Genomic DNA, 17608 nt, shown 5'->3' with positions numbered 1-17608 from the left:
CAGAATCATTTTCCAACATAACCAAGAATTGTCAGAGGTTTTAGTGCTCAACTGAGGAATGCTTCCAACCCCTAAACCAATTACGATTCCATGAATTGAAAGTTGGAGATGCTATGGAACCACCACAGGCTTCCTGATGCCACTGGGTAAAAGGTGAAAATGATGCTATCTAATATTCAGTATGGTAATCAGTGACATAATTATACATAAATAACAGTAGCTTTCTGTAATAGGCAATAATCAGTAATAAAATTCAATGGGAAAAGATTACTTTCACAGTAACAACAAAAAGTATGAAACTGAATAATTGGGAATATATAATATGATCCTTTATAGAAAGACTTTATGTTATCAATGATAAGTTTCATTCCAAATTATTCAATAAGAGAACTTGATAAGAAAAGTTCATTATTAAATTTTTTTTATTAATGATCCATTTATTTACAATTAAAAAAACTTTTAGGTTCAAGGATACATGTGAAGGTTTGTTATATAGGGAAACTCTTGTCAAAGGGGTTTGTTGTACAGATTACTTCATCACCAATAGGTATTTTTTCCACTCCTCTCCCTCTTCTCATCTTCCACCCTCAAGTAGACCCTAGTGTCTGTTGTTCCCTTCATTGCGTTCATGAGTTCTCATCATTTAGCTCCCGCTTTTAAGTGAGAACACGTGGTATTTGATTTTCTGTTCCTGTATTAGTTTGCTAAGGATAATAACTTCCAGCTCTATCCATGTTCCTGTGATATGATCTCATTCTTTCTTATGGCTGCATACTATTCCATGGTGTATACATACCATATTTTCTTTATCCAGTCTGATATTGATGGGCACTTAGGTTGATTCCATATCTTTGCTATTGTGAATAGTGCTGCAATGAACATTTACATGCATGTGTTTTTATGGTAGATGATTTATATTCCTTTGGGTATGTACCCAGTAATGGGATTGCTGGGTGGAATGGCAGTTCTGCTTTTAGTACTTTGAGGAATTGCCACACTGCTTTCCATAATGGTTGAACTAATTTACACTCCCACCAACAGTGTATAAATGTTCCCTTTTCTCCACAACCTTACTAGCTGTTACTGACTTTTTAGCAAGAACCATTTTGACTGGTGTGAGATGGTGTCTCATTGTAGTTTTAATTTGCATTTCTTTAATGATCAGTGATATTGAGCTTTTAAAATATGCTTGTTGGCCGCATGTATGTCTTCTTTTGGAAAGTGTCTTTTCGTCTGGGCATGGTGGCTCATGCCTATAATCCCAGCACTTTGGGAGGCTGAGGCGGGTGGATCACCTCAGTTCAGGAGTTCGAGACCAGCCTGACCAATGTGGAGAAACCCCGTTTCTACTAAAATACAAAATTAATCGGGTTTGCATGCCTGTAATCCCAGCCACTCGGGAGGCTGAGGCAGGAGAATCGCTTGAACCTGGGAGGCAGAGGTTGCGGTGAGCCACGATCATACCACTGCACTCTGGCCTGGGCAACAAGAGTGAAACTCCATCTTAAAAAAAAAAAGTGTCTTTCACGTCCTTTGTCCATTTTTTAATGGGGTTGTTTCTTTTTCTCTTGTAAATTTGTTTAAGTTCCCTATAGAAGCTGGATATTAGACCTTTGTCAGATGCATAGTTTACAAGTATTTTCTCCCATTTTGTAGGTTGTCTGTTTACTCTGTTGATTGTTTCCTTTGCTGTGCAGAATCTCTTAAGTTTAATTAGATCTCATTTGTCAAATTTTGCTTTTGTTGCGGTTGCTTTTGTCTTTGTCATGAAATCTTTGCCTGTTCCTATGTCCAGGATGGTATTGCCTAGGTTGTCTTCCAGGGTTTTCATAGTTTTCAATTTTACATTTAAGTCTTTAATTGATCTTGAGTTGATTTTTGTATATGGCGTAAGGAAGGGGTCTAGCTTCAATCTTCTACATATGGCTAACCAGTTATCCCAGCACAATTTATACAATAGGTAGTCTTTTTTCCCATTGCTTGTTTTTGTCAACTTTGTCAAAGATCAGATGGTCATAGGCATGCGGTCTTATTCTGTGTTCTTCGTTCTGTTGCATTGGTCTATGTGCCTTTTCTCTTGGTACCAGTACCATGCTCTTTTGGTTACTGAAGCCCTGTACTATAGTTTGAAGTTGGGTAACGTGATGCCTTCAGCTTTGTTCTTTTTCCTTAGGATTGCCTTGGCTATTTGGGCTCTTCTTCCGTTCTGTATGAATTTTAAAATAGTTTTTTTCTAGTTCTGTGAAGAATGTCATTGGTGGTTTGATAGGAATAACACTGAACCTGTAAACTGCTTTGGGCAGTATGGTCATTTTAATGATATTGATTCTTTCTACCCATAAATGTGGGATGTTTTTCCATTTGTTTGTGTCGTCTCTGATTTCTTTGAGCAGTGTTTTGTAATTCTTATTGTAGAGATCTTTCACCTCCCTGGTTAGCTGTATTCCTAGGTATTTTATTCTTTTTGTGGCAATTGTGAATGGGATTGCCTTCCTGACTTGGCTTGGCTATTGTTGGTGTATAGGAATGCTAGTAATTTTTGTATACTGATTTTGTATTCTGAAACTTCTCTGAAGTTGTTTATCAGTGGAAGGAGCTTTTGGGCTGAGACTACGGGGTTTTCTAGATATGGAATCAATGTTGTCTGCAAACAGGAATAGTTTGACTTCCTCTTTGCCTATTTAGATACCCTTTACTTTTTTCTGCTTCTTGACTGCTCTGACTAGGACTTCCAATCCTTTGTTGAATAGGAGTGGTGAGAGAGGGAATCCTTGTCTTGTGCTTGTTTTCAAGGGGAATGCTTCTATCTTTTGCACATTTAGTATAACGTTGGCTGTGGATTTGTTGTAAATGGCTCTTATTATTTTGGGATATGTTCCTTCAATACCTAGCTTATTGAGAATTTTTAACATGAAGGAGTGTTGAATTTTATTGAAAGCTGATAAAGACAGTTTTAAAATGTTAATGAAAAATTTTGGAGAATTGTGATGTGGAGTTTCCACAGGAGCAGTCAGAGATTAGTGGGACCACGTGCACACTGTGTACCTAGCTGCCAGAGGATCTGAAGGGAAGAAATAAGAATGGGCTAAATGAACATTATAATGTTCTTGCTTGTTTCCTGAATTGCAAAAATGTTTCTGAAATTCTTCTCAAAGTTGTCCTCTACTTGAATTCCCAGTGTAATGAATTTATCTTCCTGAAAAAGCAAAGAAAAAAACATTAATAGCAACGATTATTCAATGAGCGGAGTCACCCAGTATTGCAGATAATCCAGGGCTTTGTTTTAGGTTATCCCAAATGTTAAATGAGAATTAATCTAGTTAAGAATTGCTTATGTTCCCTGACAATTTAATTATTTATCTTTATCTGGAAGGCAGACAAGTCGAAATATTACTACACTGAAATCTAATTCCTGATCAAAAGCTTATGGTTTAATTTAAGTTTTAAAAATTCTACTTGTGTGATTTTTATGCACAGCATTTTTTTTAGCAACGTTAATATAGTGCAGAAATGTTTAAGGCCATTTAATAATGTCTTCCTTTTCCCTTCACTCTCACCCCTTGACATAATCCTTGTTAATTTCTGAAATGGTGCCAGGAAATTCAGATGTAAAGAAATCCAATATTTTGACATTTGAGACCTTTGATTTGGTATATTCCTCCAGAGAAGAGAAACACTTTAAATGCCTTTAAAGTGCACTTCTATTTCTAGTAGAAACAAATGAGTCTGCAGCCTACTGTTCTCTATGGGTGAAAACAAACCATCTAGAAATGAGTCAACTCTGAGGTTATAGGACCATGTTTGCAAGGGCACCTTCCAGTTCGTTGTTATTTTCCCCACATGCACCACAGGGTTTTTAGGATACTTCCAAGATTTGTACTTGTATGGGCTTGTCATATGATAAGGGTGATTGTAACATTTACCTGATATGAAAAGATGAGAGGGGAAGTGACTTTAAAGTGATGTAATTGAAAAAGAAAAGGAAGCAGGGAGAGCCACTCACCCTGTAAAATTCCTTGTGGTTATGAAAGATGAGACGCATGTCCTGCACAAACCCTTCTACTCGGGAGTACGCCTGCTCATTCAGGTTTCTCTTGACTTTGTTTAACCACATGGGCTTCTGTGGGCCCTGAGACCTCTCTTTGTTCTGTTGAGAAAAAGACCAAAGTGAGGCTATCAGCCTGGTGCCATAGACTCCCACTATTGCGGAATAAAGGTTTGTGGGGTCCCCCAATCCATAGGTCAAAATCCTAACCCCCCTGTGAAGGTACTAGGAGGTGGGGCTTTTGGGAGGTCATGAGGTAAGAAGGGTGGAGCCCTCACAAATAGGATTAGGACTCTTATAAAAAAGACTCTGGAGAGTTCTCTCCTCTTTCTGCCACTTAAGAACACAGGGAGCAACCCTGTGTTGTCTCTGCAACCTAGAAGATAGCCCCTCTCCAGAACCCGACCCTGCTGACACCTTGATCTTGGACATGCAGCTTCCAGGACCGTGAGAAAAACATTTCTGCTGTTTAAGCCACCGAATCTATGATAAATTTTTATAGTAGCCTAAACTAAAAACTCATCAACAAGGCAAATAGAATGGCACCTTGTACCATGGGATTCAGATCACAGATTTGACAAATGCCAGTATAAGCATTTTTTTTTTTTTTGGCTGTTACTTACATAATATGGTTCTGAGGCAAAAAAGGGGCTTTTTGGATCACAGTAGACCTTCAAGAGGAGGAATTCACATTTCTGCAAAAGACGGAGGACATTTCAAGTTAAATGCAGTTTAGAGAGAAAGAGCTCATATGCATGCCCAAAGAGAACACACAACTCCCAAACCTGTGGACTCTTTGAAGCAAACATGGCATGGGGAGTTTCTTTGGACTAGGAATTTTCTTTGGAATATGAATTGTAGTGTTAGGTCATGGAGAAAAGCACACCATGGGCCAGCAGTTTGCTTTTGGGCTCCATTCCTTAAGCTTTTTGTAAGACTGTGCTTCTCCTGCCTAGGTGAACAGAAAGGAGGAGGCTTCAGGTTCACATTTTTACTCACCAACTGCTCCTCGGGCAGCATCTGCCTCATCAGGACTTCAGATTCCTGATGCCATGGTTGGCTTTCTGGACATCTTTCCTGAATAGCCTTTATCCTGCAGAAGATGCAACTCCACGGGTTCCTGAGAGATGGGGCATAAAGTGAACAATGGCAGGTTCTGTGAATCAGCCGCCATTCTTACAGTTGTTCAAGTCCTGTGCTCAAGAATGCCTGGTGGTTTCCACCTTGTATCTAACTTCTCTCTTGGAGGCCTCTGCACTAGAGCCCCATTAGGACTCAATAGCCAAAGGCATGCCCTTCCACCAATAGCAATAGCAGGGGTGATCATCTATTGGGTGAAGTGCCCTGTGAGTGACGGAGTCTCATTCACCTCAAAACTTAGGGTTCTCATCTGAGCCACTGGGAACTTGATAATGAGCACTGTTTGCCACGGTTATTGGAAATGAGTACCCTAAGCACAAAGTGTTGGGCCTCTGTGAGTCAATCAGGTCATAGAAAAATCAGAAAACAAGCTCTTGTTTCTCGACTTTGCTGAGTAAGCACAGAACACAGGCTATAGGCATCCTCTCCCTCGGCCCTGCCATATCTTACACCTCGAATCTGTGCTGCAGAAACTTCTTGAAAAGGAAATCTCTGGACACAGTGTCAGACATCTTCCATTTGCTCCTAGATTCATTCTCCAACCTTCTCTACTAGGCCATCTGTGCTAGGAGGCTGTTGATAATCAGGCAAGCACAATGAACCATCCTAGTGATGCCAGCATCTCCTTGGCCATGTAGTGCTTGCTCAAGGAGCCTGTTACAAAGTGCTCCTCTAAGAGTACTTTGCAACTCTGGTGCAGGGATGGGGGCTATACATGGGCTCAACCGAAAAGCTGATTTTTCTTCTGCCTCTGCAGATTGCCCAACTGGTCAAAAGCAGAGGTTTATGCTGATCCCCTGAGATGACACTCTGGGAGCAGGTGGGTCACATTAGCTTTCTCCATTATGGAAGGGCAATGCTCTGCCCTCATAGAGTCAGACACATTCCTGGTAGAGATCATCCTCTCAGCCTTAACAATTCTGTCCACACACCACTCACAGAGCACCTTATCAGTCTCCATGGTATCCTGCATACCATCACCTCTGTCCAAAGGCACATGTTTTAGCAAAGGAAGTGAGCCAGGGACTCACAGTTGCAGAATTCACAGGTCTCGACATGTGACCTGTGACCCAGAGTCAGTTGGCTTGATAGACAGCTGCAGCACTGGCTTTACCAGCTGTGTGATGGTCCCACAGCAGGTGGTATATGCTTTAAACCAGCAGGCAGTGTATGATGGCATCACCCCATCAGAGAGCATGGGTCTCGGAGCCAAGTAGGGGAGGCAGAGGTTGACACCTCTTTCTATTGCACTCAATAACCACTTAAAGAGTTTTTGCTTCCCATTAATCTGCTGCCAGCACTGTTCAACAGCTCTGGATAATACTTGTGGATCCTGATACTAAGGAGCCTGCCCCTTATGCATTAAGAAACACATAACCAGGTACAGAAACTGCAGAGTACTCATGAGTGGCAGGAGGAGCTGTACCACAAGAAGGAAGGGTTCAGGGAAGGGGAAACATCTTACTCACTTGTTAGCTTCCACGAGCGGGATGTGGCAGTGCTCATGAAAGGATCTTGGACAAGTGTCGCAGCAGAACAGCTGTCCCCATTTGTTGCACACTCCACATATGTTTGAGTTTTCCGGCTAGAAGGGGAGATGATGTAGACATCACTGGGATCAGTGGGACCCTAGAATTTGTGACCTTTTTATGTATCAAGGGCACACTTGTAAATTTCTCTCCACAAAATATTAAGGATCGCTGAGTGGAGATCTCAGAAGACATTTTGGCCTGCAGCAAAGTTCAGTAGATAGTGGCTATGTGTCAGGCCAGAAAAGTTTTCTTTATGAAAGCAGAGATTCTGACATGATGACTAGTGACAAAACTAGGATGCATTAGAGATGATTTGAGCAATTTTTTAAACAGCTGGCAAAACCTGGCCCAGAAATAGAGTCTTTTCTAGCTGTCTACATTGTATCCTTTAAACTGACTTGTCAAAGGGTGATTTACTGGGAATTTAATACAATGGAGTAAACTTCCGAGATATCACTTCAACCCACACTCTTGCCATAGCAAGAATGAGTTGAAGAAAGGGCTTGGGGAGGAGTTCCTGGATGGCAGTTCTCTGTCTGGAGGGCTCTGGGCCTATAGCAGTACCTCTGGGATGGAAAAACCATGGGCAAGATGATCAGGTGGGCACCAGAGAGTACAGGGCTTTTTGCTTTTTGCTCTGGGAACCTGGAGGAAGAGCCCCCATGACTTAGTCAACTTCGCATGTAAGGTGTTGTAATTTCTCTTCATCTACAAAGTCACTACACAAAGAAAAGACTAAAGTCACATATACGAAAAAAAATTCTAGGCTGCAAGATGTATCTTGCCCACGTATTCTCCTTCAATGGCAGAACTTGAGTGGCCTATTAGGAGCCACTTCTTGGGCACATCTCCACGTGGGGGCAGGGGGGTATCTGAGCTTCCCCTGGAGTGGGGCCTTGTAACTGTTTTTCCTTTTTGTTGTAATAGATGAGATTTATCGATGCTGACCACTATTTTTAGGCTGCTGGGTCAAGGTTTCTGATCCATCATCCTATCAAGTACACTGCAAGTGGGCCCCAGGAAAGAATAAATACCACAGGCAAATCCTATGTTTGAAGTTCCATTGTCTAGGAAGCCTGCAAACTTGGTGTATGTCTCTTTAATCTTTTTAGTAAGAATTTTTTTCTTTTGTTTAGAAGTGGTTCTTAACTTGCTCTACAGTAGAATCCCCTGGGAGGATTAAAAAACCATCTCTGGAGCCCCATTACCAGAGATTTTGATTCAGTTAGTCTGGGTTGGGGTATAGGCATCAGTACGTCTTAAATGTTGTCCAGATGGTTCTAATGTGCAGTCAATAGTTGAGAACTCTGGCCTCTAATGCAGTGGTCTCTGGACCAGCAGCAGCAGCGCCTGGAACTTGTTAGAAATGTACAACCTGGGGCGCTGCCTCTCACTCACTGAATCAGAAGCCTAGGGGTAGGTCCCAGCCAGCTGTGGTCTACCAAGTCCTTCAGGTGGTTCTGATGGAGCCTACGCAATTGTGGCAATTGTGACTGAACTGCATTGCACTACAGTGACTCACAACTTTGCTTGTGCTAGAAAAACACAAAACACTAGAGGAGCTTTGGAAACACCAATTCTCAGGCAGCATCTCAGACCAATAACATCGGAATCTTTGTGGGTGGTGGGGGCGGGATCCCCAGGTGATTGCAATGTGCAGCCAAGGTTGAAAACCCACATTACAAAGTGGTTTCTCCTCAGTAAGGGCTGGGAGGTCATAACTAGAGTCATTAATAGCCTACAAGTTTGCCTAGGAAAGTTTTTGAAAAGGGATGAGGACTTCCTTGCTGGAAGAGTTGCCTTTTCCTTTTCACAGAGGGCTTGGCTGTGGGCTGTAAGAAATGGCCTTATGGGTCTCCCTTAGTCATCAAACAAGTTGTGCAGACCCCAGAGATGAGAGCTGTTTGACTACTGAAGGTTCTCATCTCCAGCAGAGAAGTGGAAACAGTGTGGATCGATCTAGATCTTGCTAGGGAAGTGCATTGGCTAAGAAAACAGAGGGCATGGCAACCTCTTTTCTATCCCCTCTCAATTAGCGTCTTGTACCAGTCTAGCTGCATGGCATTTTTGTTTTGAGACAGGGTCTCACTCTGTCACCTAGGTTGGAGTGCAGTGGTGCAATCACAGCTCACAGCAGCCTCAACCTCCTGGACTCAAGTGATCCTCCCACCTCAGCCCCTGGAGTAGCGGGGACTACAGGTGTGTGCCACCATGCCTGGCTAATTTTTGGTATTTTTTTGTGGAGGTGGGGTTTTGCCATGTTGCCCAGGCTGGTCTCACACTCCTGGGTTCAAGTGATCCTTTTGCCTCAGCCTCCCAAAGTGCTAGGATTACAGGCATGAGTCACTGTGCCCAGCTTACATGGCATTCTTATAGTGAAACATGCTCCTTGCAGTTTTGCAGAAGGCTGATCCTGCCTAAAATGCTCATCTCATTGCAATGAAAGGAATCAAAATGTGACTTTGTTTAGACAGGGAAGTCACCCATGATTTTGTTACTGAAATACCAGGGGTTCAGTCTAGGTCCTGCTGCTTGCCACACAGAAAGCCAATCACTGAGACAATGAGTATTGCCAAGGAAGAAGGCTTTAATTGGGTACTGCAGCCAAGGAGATAAGAGATCAGTCTGATATCTGTCTCCCTGACTCACTAAAGTTAGGGGTTTATATAGCAGAAATGTATCTACATGCAGGGAAGCAGGAATTAGGGAGTGGTAAGGAGGAGGAGTCGGTTAACAGGAAGCAGATAGTTGGTTAGGCAGTCATAAGGGGTGAGGAGTCTGGCATCTCATTGTCCAAATACAGTGATCTGGTGAGTTTCAGTCCCTTGATATTACGTGGGAGGTCTGATGGTTGGTTTCCTGAGAAAGAACTCAGATAAGACAAATGCAACTCTCTCAAGTTTCAAGACTGAGAGGGTCAATTTCTATGTTTATTCAAAATAAACTGTAAAAATCAGATTTACGGGACAATTGGGTTCATTTCAGTGCCCCTTTTCTGTTTATCAATTCCTCAGTCATGGGGAACCTGGTCATCAATCTTTCTGGCTGCTTTATGCTAATGAGGAGTGTTGTGGGTAGCTCCATACCATGGGTGACCCACATAGCCACCCAGAAATCAAAAGTTAACTGAATACTATAGGTTTCTTCTGAAATACACTCTTTTTCTCTCCAGTCTCCCGCTTTCACTAAAGACAAATCACAGCAGGACCAACCTACCTGCCAAATAAGCTTCAGTCCCATATACTTGGCTTGTTTACCCACACAAAGTGCAGCAAGAACCATTGTCCATATAGGCTATCTTAAACTGGCTTTGCTGGAACCTCTCACAAGGCCGTTTCAGTCAAAGCCCTGGGAAAATGACCAGTTCTTCCAACTGTGTTTTATTATAAAAGAAAACATATTCTTTTTTTTTTTTTTTTGAGATAGAGTCTTGCTCTGTCACCCAGGCTGGAGTGCAGTGGCGTAATCTCGGCTCACTGCAAACTCTACCTCCCAGGTTCAAGTGATCCTCCTGCCTCAGCCTCCCGAGTAGCTGGGACTACAGGCATGCACCACCATTCCTGGCTAATTTTTGTATTTTTAGTAGAGACGGGGTTTCACCATGTTGGCAGGCTGGTCTCAAACTCCTGACCTCAAGTGATCTACCTGCCTTGGCCTCCCAAAGTGCTAGGATTACAAGCGTGAGCCAACGCGCCCAGCAGAAAACAGATTCTTATTAAACATATGCAAACACATTGCCATGAATTAATAATATTCACAATTAGCTTATGAATTCTGGAGAAATTAGGCACGGAGAGAAATATGCCTCAAATTTAGTTTTCAAGAGTAATGCTCTTCTCAATTGTTAAAGGCAGCAATGTTTCAAACAAAAAAAATCCATAAGAAATTATTTCTGGCCTCCATTTGTTCAGTGTATGCAACTAACTCCTGCTCTGCTTCATATTAGGTTAGTAAACTTTATGAACATATCAGTTTTTCAATTAGTTTCTTGGACGTTTTCTCTCTCTAATCTAATAGAACAACCTCCAAAGTCATCAGAAACCTTCATTAAAGAGTCCTTTTCATGAACTCCCCCAAAGAAGCAAACCATGGACTGTAGCTGATTACAAGTTACTTTTTGAGAAGAATCAGTGTAAAATAATAATTGTAGATGTCAAAAGTCTTAAGCAAGCCATAGTTAAAGACACAGTTGACGAGGAAATTTGATTATTTCTGTGACATATAACAATTCAACATAATAAGCATAATTATTACTGATGACATATATTAAAACATGAAAGAATTTTAGGAATCTCATACAATCCTGGAACATATATTAGCAACACATCTATATAAACATAAACCCAAAGAAGTTAAACACCACCTCAGATGTGACAATGCTTTCTGCATAATCCTAATGTAACAAATAAGCCAATAAGTCTAATATGTCTCTCTTGAACTTCAGGGAAACTAAGATGCAAAAAAGTTAGTTTGAGGTCAAAAAGACTGAATTTAGAACTTGAAATTTTTACTCTTGGAAAGTCTGTCAAATATCGAAGTTTTAAGACATTTGATATTACAAAATAGGATCCACAGGTCACTGTAAAGTAGTCATTGATTTAGCCAAGAACATGAAACAAAACCTTTACCCTTTTATAGAGAGTAGACTCAGTTTCCCAAACAATGAAACCTAATAAAGACAGCATGAGGCCAACTAAATGTCTCTCTTTCCTCCTGTTTTCACCCTTTAGTTATTCAAAAGGTAAATAAAGATCTTTCATTATCTCTCACATGAAAATTTTGTTCAAAAGAGAAAACCAAATTTCACCTTTGCATCGTGTATTATTAATATTAAAAGTCATTTTTAAAACCTTATAAACAATTTTAATTTTAATCAGTTTGATCCTAACATAAGATCTCCAGAAACATTTTACAATTTTCTATTAAAGATCAGATTAATGCTCCAAGAAAATGCTATTGTTCTGACACATGGTCCTAGACACCGGCCTCGTATCAGTGTGCTTTTGATATTAACATTTAATTTATAGAAAAACCTCAAATCTCACATGTCCACGTCTTCCATGACAGTCCCTTGGCCTAGACGGACTGAATAGTTTTAATTTCTGGCCCAGTGTCTCATGAAAGCAGTTCATTTTGACTGTCATTTTCTCCTAGGTCTGAAGATGAGGCTTTAACTAGGGTAATGTTTAAGATACAGCAGAAGTAGGTGCCTGTTTTAGACCCAGAAGTCAAAGCGCTGTAACTTAACAGCACGAGGATTAGTTAAGAGGACATTTATGCTGCAGAAAGTCCTATCATTCTCTGTGACATGTCACAAACACTGTGATTTAGTGTACAGTAGTTATTACTGCCTATAGCACTTCAAACCATTGTATTAAAGTATTTAGGTTACTCCTTGCATGTATCTAATTGCTAGCATTCTGGTGACAGAACTGTGACTAAAAGCATAAAAAATGGGATAGGTCCTATTTTAAACTTATCAAAGTAAGACAATTAACTTTTCTCTCCATCATTAAAAAATGGTAAATGTAAATATCAGTTTTGGAAATTTAGCATGAGGATAAATAATATCCTTTTATTTAGATACTATGCAACAAAACAGGGGCAAAGTGAGATTAAGCACATACACAGTAATTTCTTTTCAGCTATTTTAAAAGAGCTTCAGGGCCGGACACGGTGGCTCACACCTGTAATCCCAGCACTTTGGGAGGCCGAGGCAGGTGGATCACATGAGGTTAGTTGTTTGATATCAGCCTGGCCAACATGATGAAACCTCCTCTCCACTAAAAATACAAAAAAGAGCTGGGTGTGGTGGTGGGTGCCTATAATTCCAGCTACTCGGGTGGGTGAGGCAGGAGAATTGCTTGAACCCAGGAGGCAGAGGTTGCAGTAAGCCAAGATCGCGCCACTGCACTCCAGCCTGAGTGAAAGAGTGAGACTCCATCTCAAAAAAAAAAAAATAATAATAAGTAAAAGTAAAAATAAAAGAGCACTAGCATACATTTCCATGACTGGTAATATAGTACTGACAACTAATTAGGTAACTTTCTTATCAATTACGGTACTGACAACTGATTAGGTAACATTCACCACTACACTCTTCAAACCAGTGAAACACTTGTGGATATTTTGTTTTCAAGTACACACATGAAAGACTCAACAGTGATAGAAGGCTTGGGATCAAAACTCACTAGTCTCACATCTTTTTTTTTTGTTACTACTTAATCCAAGTGAATGTCACTTAATTTTAATAATGGTAAAGATAACTAAAGTAATTTGAGAGAAATCCCAATTAGTATAATTTCCTTAAGGATAGGCCAATATTTTGTGAACATTAACACTTTGTATCTGTATCACAGTTTTTCCTCATTAAAGGAAAAGATCTGAAACCAAGTCAAATTATTGATTGAATTAAATTACCTTGGAAATAAACACCATTTAAACATTTCTGTTCTCACCTACTTTTCAAATAACAAAATAAAAAATGTGCTATTACTTTTCAGAACTTATATGTCTTTTATTTATTTATTTATTTTGCTAGGAACCTTAAAGCTCTTATAGCCCTCTAGATCATTAGAAGTAAGCAAAACCATCAAATTTTAAATGGTTGGTGTCCTCTATTAATTTTTGGAGGCTTGACAAAGGTAGATTGGGAAGTTTGGATAAATAGAGAAAATAATGAATTGTTGGAAATGTATAGGAAAAAAAATGACTATTCATAGAACCAAATAAAAGCCTTCCATTAGAAACTAAAAAACATAAATTTATATATGTATATATAAGTAAAATCCAAAGGAGAACAAACAGAAAATACATGAAAATTAGGAGCAAAAACAAATAAATAGGAAACCAACCTCCAATTTTTCTTCTACTCAGTTTACCTTGGAGGCTATAGTATTACTCAGAGCCTAAAAACATATGATGAATATTTTGTTCCTGATATACAATTAAATGTCCTTAGGTCCACCACATGTACTATATGTTTTGTACAATTGAGAAACTCACTTTAGGTATGTAACTAGCAAGTACTTTAGTGCTAGTACCATCTATGCAGAATAGCCAATAGAATGTGAAGCAATGCAAGCATGTATGTGATATTTGGCTCCACACTACATCTGGCTTCATGCTTAATTATATTGAAAAAAGAACTGCCAAACTGCGAATGTATTTCTTTTTAAAAAAATTTATTTATTTTTCTTTTTTCTTTTTTTAATATACTTTAAGTTTTAGGGTACATGTGCACAAGGTGCACGTTTGTTACATAGGTATACATGTGCCATGTTGGTTTGCTGCACTCATCAACTCGTCATTTATGTTAGGTATTTCTCCTAATGCTATCCCTTCCCCAGTCTCCCATCCCCCTACAGCCCCTGGTGTGTGATGTTCCCTGCCCTGTGTCCATGTGTTCTTGCAGTGCATGTGTTCAACTCTCACCTATGAGTGAGAACATGTGGTGTTTGGTTTTCTATCCTTGTGATAGTTTGTTTAGAATGATGGTTTTCAGCTTCATCTGTGTCCCTGCAAAGGACATGAACTCATCCTTTTTTATGGCTGCATAGTATTCCATGGTGTATATGTGCCACATTTTCTTAATCCAGTCTATCACTGATGGACATTTGGGTTGGTTCCAGTCTTTGCTATTGTGAATAGTGCCACAATAAACATATGTGTGCATGTGTCTTTACAGTAGCATGATTTATAATCTGTTGGGTATATACCCAGTAATGGGATCGCTAGGTCAAATGGTATTTCTAGTCCTAGATCCTTGAGGAATTGCCACACTGTCTTCCACAATGGTTGAACTAATTTACACTCCTGCCAACAGTGTAAAAGGGTTCCTATTTCTCCCCATCCTCTCCAACATCTGTTGTTTCCTGACTTTTTAATGATTGCCATCCTAACTGGTGTGAGATGGTATCTCATTGTGGTTTTCATTTGCATTTTTCTGATGACTAATGGTGAGGAGCATTTTTTCATGTTTGTTGCCTGCATAAATGTCTTCTTTTAAGAAGTGTCTGTTCATATCCTTTGCCCACTTTTTGATGGGGTTGTTTTTTTCTTGTAAATTTGCTTAAGTTCTTTGTGGATTCTTGATATTAGCCCTTTGTCAGATGGGTAGATTGCAAAGATTTTCTTCATTACGTAGGTTGCGTGTTCACTCTGATGATAGTTTCTTTTACTCTGCAGAAACTCTTTAGTTTAATTAGATCCCATTTGTCTATTTCGGCTTTTGTTGCAATTGCTTTTGGTGTTTTAGTCATGAAGTCTTTGCCCATGCCTATGCACTGAATGATATTGCCTAGGTTTTCTTCTAGGGTTTTTATGGTGTTAGGTCTAATATTTAAGTCTCTAATCCATCTTGAATTAATTTTTATATAAGGAGTAGGGAAGGGATCCAGTTTCAGCTTTCTACATATGGTTAGCCAGTTTTCCCAGCAACATTTATTAAATAGGGAATCCTTTCCCCCATTTCTTGTTTTTGTCAGGTTTGTCAAAGATCAGATGGTTGTAGATGTGTGATGTTATTTCTGAGGCCTCTGTTCTGTTCCATTGGTCTAGATGTCTGTTTTGGTACCAGTACCATGCTGTTTTGGTTACTATAGTCTTGTAGTATAGTTTGAAGTCAAGTAGCATGATGCCTCTAGCTTTGTTCTTTTTGCTTAGGATTGTCGTGGCTATGTGGGCTCTTTTCTGGTTCCATATGAACTTTAAAGTAGTTTTTTCCAATTCTGTGAAGAAAGTCATTGGTAGCTTGATGGGGATAGCATTGAATCTCTAAATTAGCTTGGGCAGTATGGGCATTTTCGCGATATTGATTCTTCCTATCCATGAGCATGGAATGTTCTTCCTTTTGTTTGTGTCCTCTTTTATTTTGTTGAGCAGTGGTTTGTAGTTCTCCTTGAAGAGGTCCTTCACATCCCTTGCAAGTTGGATTCCTAGCTATTTTATTCTTTTTGTAGTAATTGCAAATGGGAGTTCACTCATGATTTGTCTCTCTGTTTGTCTGTTATTGGTGTATAGGAATGCTTGTGATTTTTGCACATTGATTTTATATCCTGAGACTTTGCTGAATTTGCTCATCAACTTAAGGAGATTTTGGGCTGAGACAATGGGATTTTCTAAATATACAATCATGTCATCTCCAAACAGAGACAATTTGACTTCCTCTTTTCCTAAATGAATGCCTTTTATTTCTTTCCCTTGCATGATTGCCCTGGCCAGAACTTCCAGCACTATGTTGAATAGGAGTGGTGACAGAGGGCATCCTTGTCTTGTGCCAGTTTTCAAAGGGAATGCTTCCAGTTTTTGACCATTCAGCATGATATTGGCTGTGGGTTTGTCATAAACAGCTCTTATTATTTTTGAGATATGTTCCATCAATACCTAGTTTATTGAGAGTTTTTGGCATGAAAGGCTGTTGAATATTGTCAAAGGCCTTTTCTGCATCTATTGAGATAATCATGTGGTTTTTGCCTTTGGTTCTGTTTATGTGATGGATTACATTTATTGATTTGTGTATGTTGAACCAGCCTTGAATCCCAGGGATGAAGCTGACTTGATCTTGGTGGATAAGCTTTTTGATGTGTTGCTGGATTCATTTTGCCAGTATTTTACTGAAGATTTCGCATCGATGTTCATCAGGGATATTGGCCTAAAATTCTTTTTTTTTTTTGGTTGTGTCTCTACCAGGCTTTGGTATAAGAATGATGATAGCCTCATAAAATGAGTTAGGGAGGATTCCCTCTTTTTCTATTGATTGAAATAGTTTCAGAAAGAATGGTACCAGGTTGTCTTTGTACTTCTGGTAGAATTCAGCTGTGAATCCATCTAGTTCTGGATTTTTTGGGTTGGCAGGCTATTAATTATTGCCTCAATTTCAGAACCTGTTATTGGTCTATTCAGAGATTCAACTTTTTCCTGGTTTGGTCTTGGGAGGGTGTATGTGTACAGGAATTTATCCATTTCTTCTAGATTTTCTAGTTTATTTGCATAGAGGCATTTATAGTATTCTCCGATGGTAGTTTGTATTTCTGTGGGGTTGGTGGTGATATCCCCTTTATCATTTTTTATTGCATCTGTTTGATTCTTCTTTCTTTTCTTCTTTACTAGTCTTGCTAGTGGTCTATCTAATTTGTTGATCTTTTCAAAAAACAAGCTCCAGGATTCATTGCTTTTTTGATTTTTTTTTTTGTGTGTGTCTCTATCTCCTTCAGTTCTGCTCTGATTTTAGTTATTTCTTGCTTTCTGCTAGCTTTTGAATTTCTTTGCTCATGCTTCTCTAGTTCTTTTAATTGTGATGTTAGGGTGTTGATTTTAGATCTTTCCTCCTTTCTCTTGTGGGCATTTAGGTCTACAGATTTCCCTCTACACACTGCTTTAAATGTGTCCCAGGCCGGGCGCGGTGGCTCACGCCTGTAATCCCAGCACTTTGGGAGGCTGAGGCGGGTGGATCACGAGGTCAGGAGATCAAGACCATCCTGGCTAACACAGTGAAACCCCGTCTCTACCAAAAATACAAAAAATTAGCCGGACGTGGTGGCAGCGCCTGTAGTCCCAGCTACCTGGGAGGCTGAGGCAGGAGAATGGCGTGAACCCGGGAGGTGGAGCTTGTAGTGAGCCAAGATCGCAGCACTGCACTCCAGCCTGGGCGACAGAGCAACACTCTGTCTCAAAAAAAAAAAAAAAAAAAAAAGTGTCCCAGAGATTCTGGTATGTTGTATGATTCTGGTATGTTGTATCTTTGTTCTCATTAGTTTCAAAGAATATCTTTATTTCTGCCTCCATTTCATTATTTACCCAGTAGTCAAGAGCAGGTGGTTCAGTTTCCATGTAGTTGTGCAGTTTTGAGTAGTTTATTAATACTGAGTTCTAATTTAATTGCACTGTGGTC

The 17608-nt window shown here is 39.9% G+C and overlaps 1 protein-coding gene across 35 annotated transcripts in view; it reads right to left on the bottom strand.

Annotated features, from left to right (window-relative positions):
- Positions 1–404: 404 nt before the first annotated feature.
- SP100 (SP100 nuclear antigen) overlaps positions 405–17608 on the bottom strand; it is a 129079-nt gene continuing 111875 nt past the window's right edge. For all 35 annotated transcript variants that reach the window (XM_077957817.1, XM_077957835.1, XM_077957845.1 and 32 more), the window contains 5 exons: positions 6655–6770; positions 5045–5165; positions 4669–4740; positions 4004–4147; positions 405–3196 (listed from right to left, as the gene is read on the bottom strand). In XM_077957817.1, coding sequence (XP_077813943.1) covers positions 3086–3196; positions 4004–4147; positions 4669–4740; positions 5045–5165; positions 6655–6770 — 564 coding nt within the window. In that variant the 3' untranslated portion in view covers positions 405–3085. The remainder of the gene's footprint in view (positions 3197–4003; positions 4148–4668; positions 4741–5044; positions 5166–6654; positions 6771–17608) is intronic.

The sequence above is a fragment of the Macaca mulatta genome, chromosome 12 (assembly GCF_049350105.2).
Source record: "Macaca mulatta isolate MMU2019108-1 chromosome 12, T2T-MMU8v2.0, whole genome shotgun sequence".
Taxonomy (NCBI): Eukaryota; Metazoa; Chordata; class Mammalia; order Primates; family Cercopithecidae; genus Macaca; species Macaca mulatta.
This window is presented reverse-complemented; position numbering and strand designations above follow the sequence as displayed.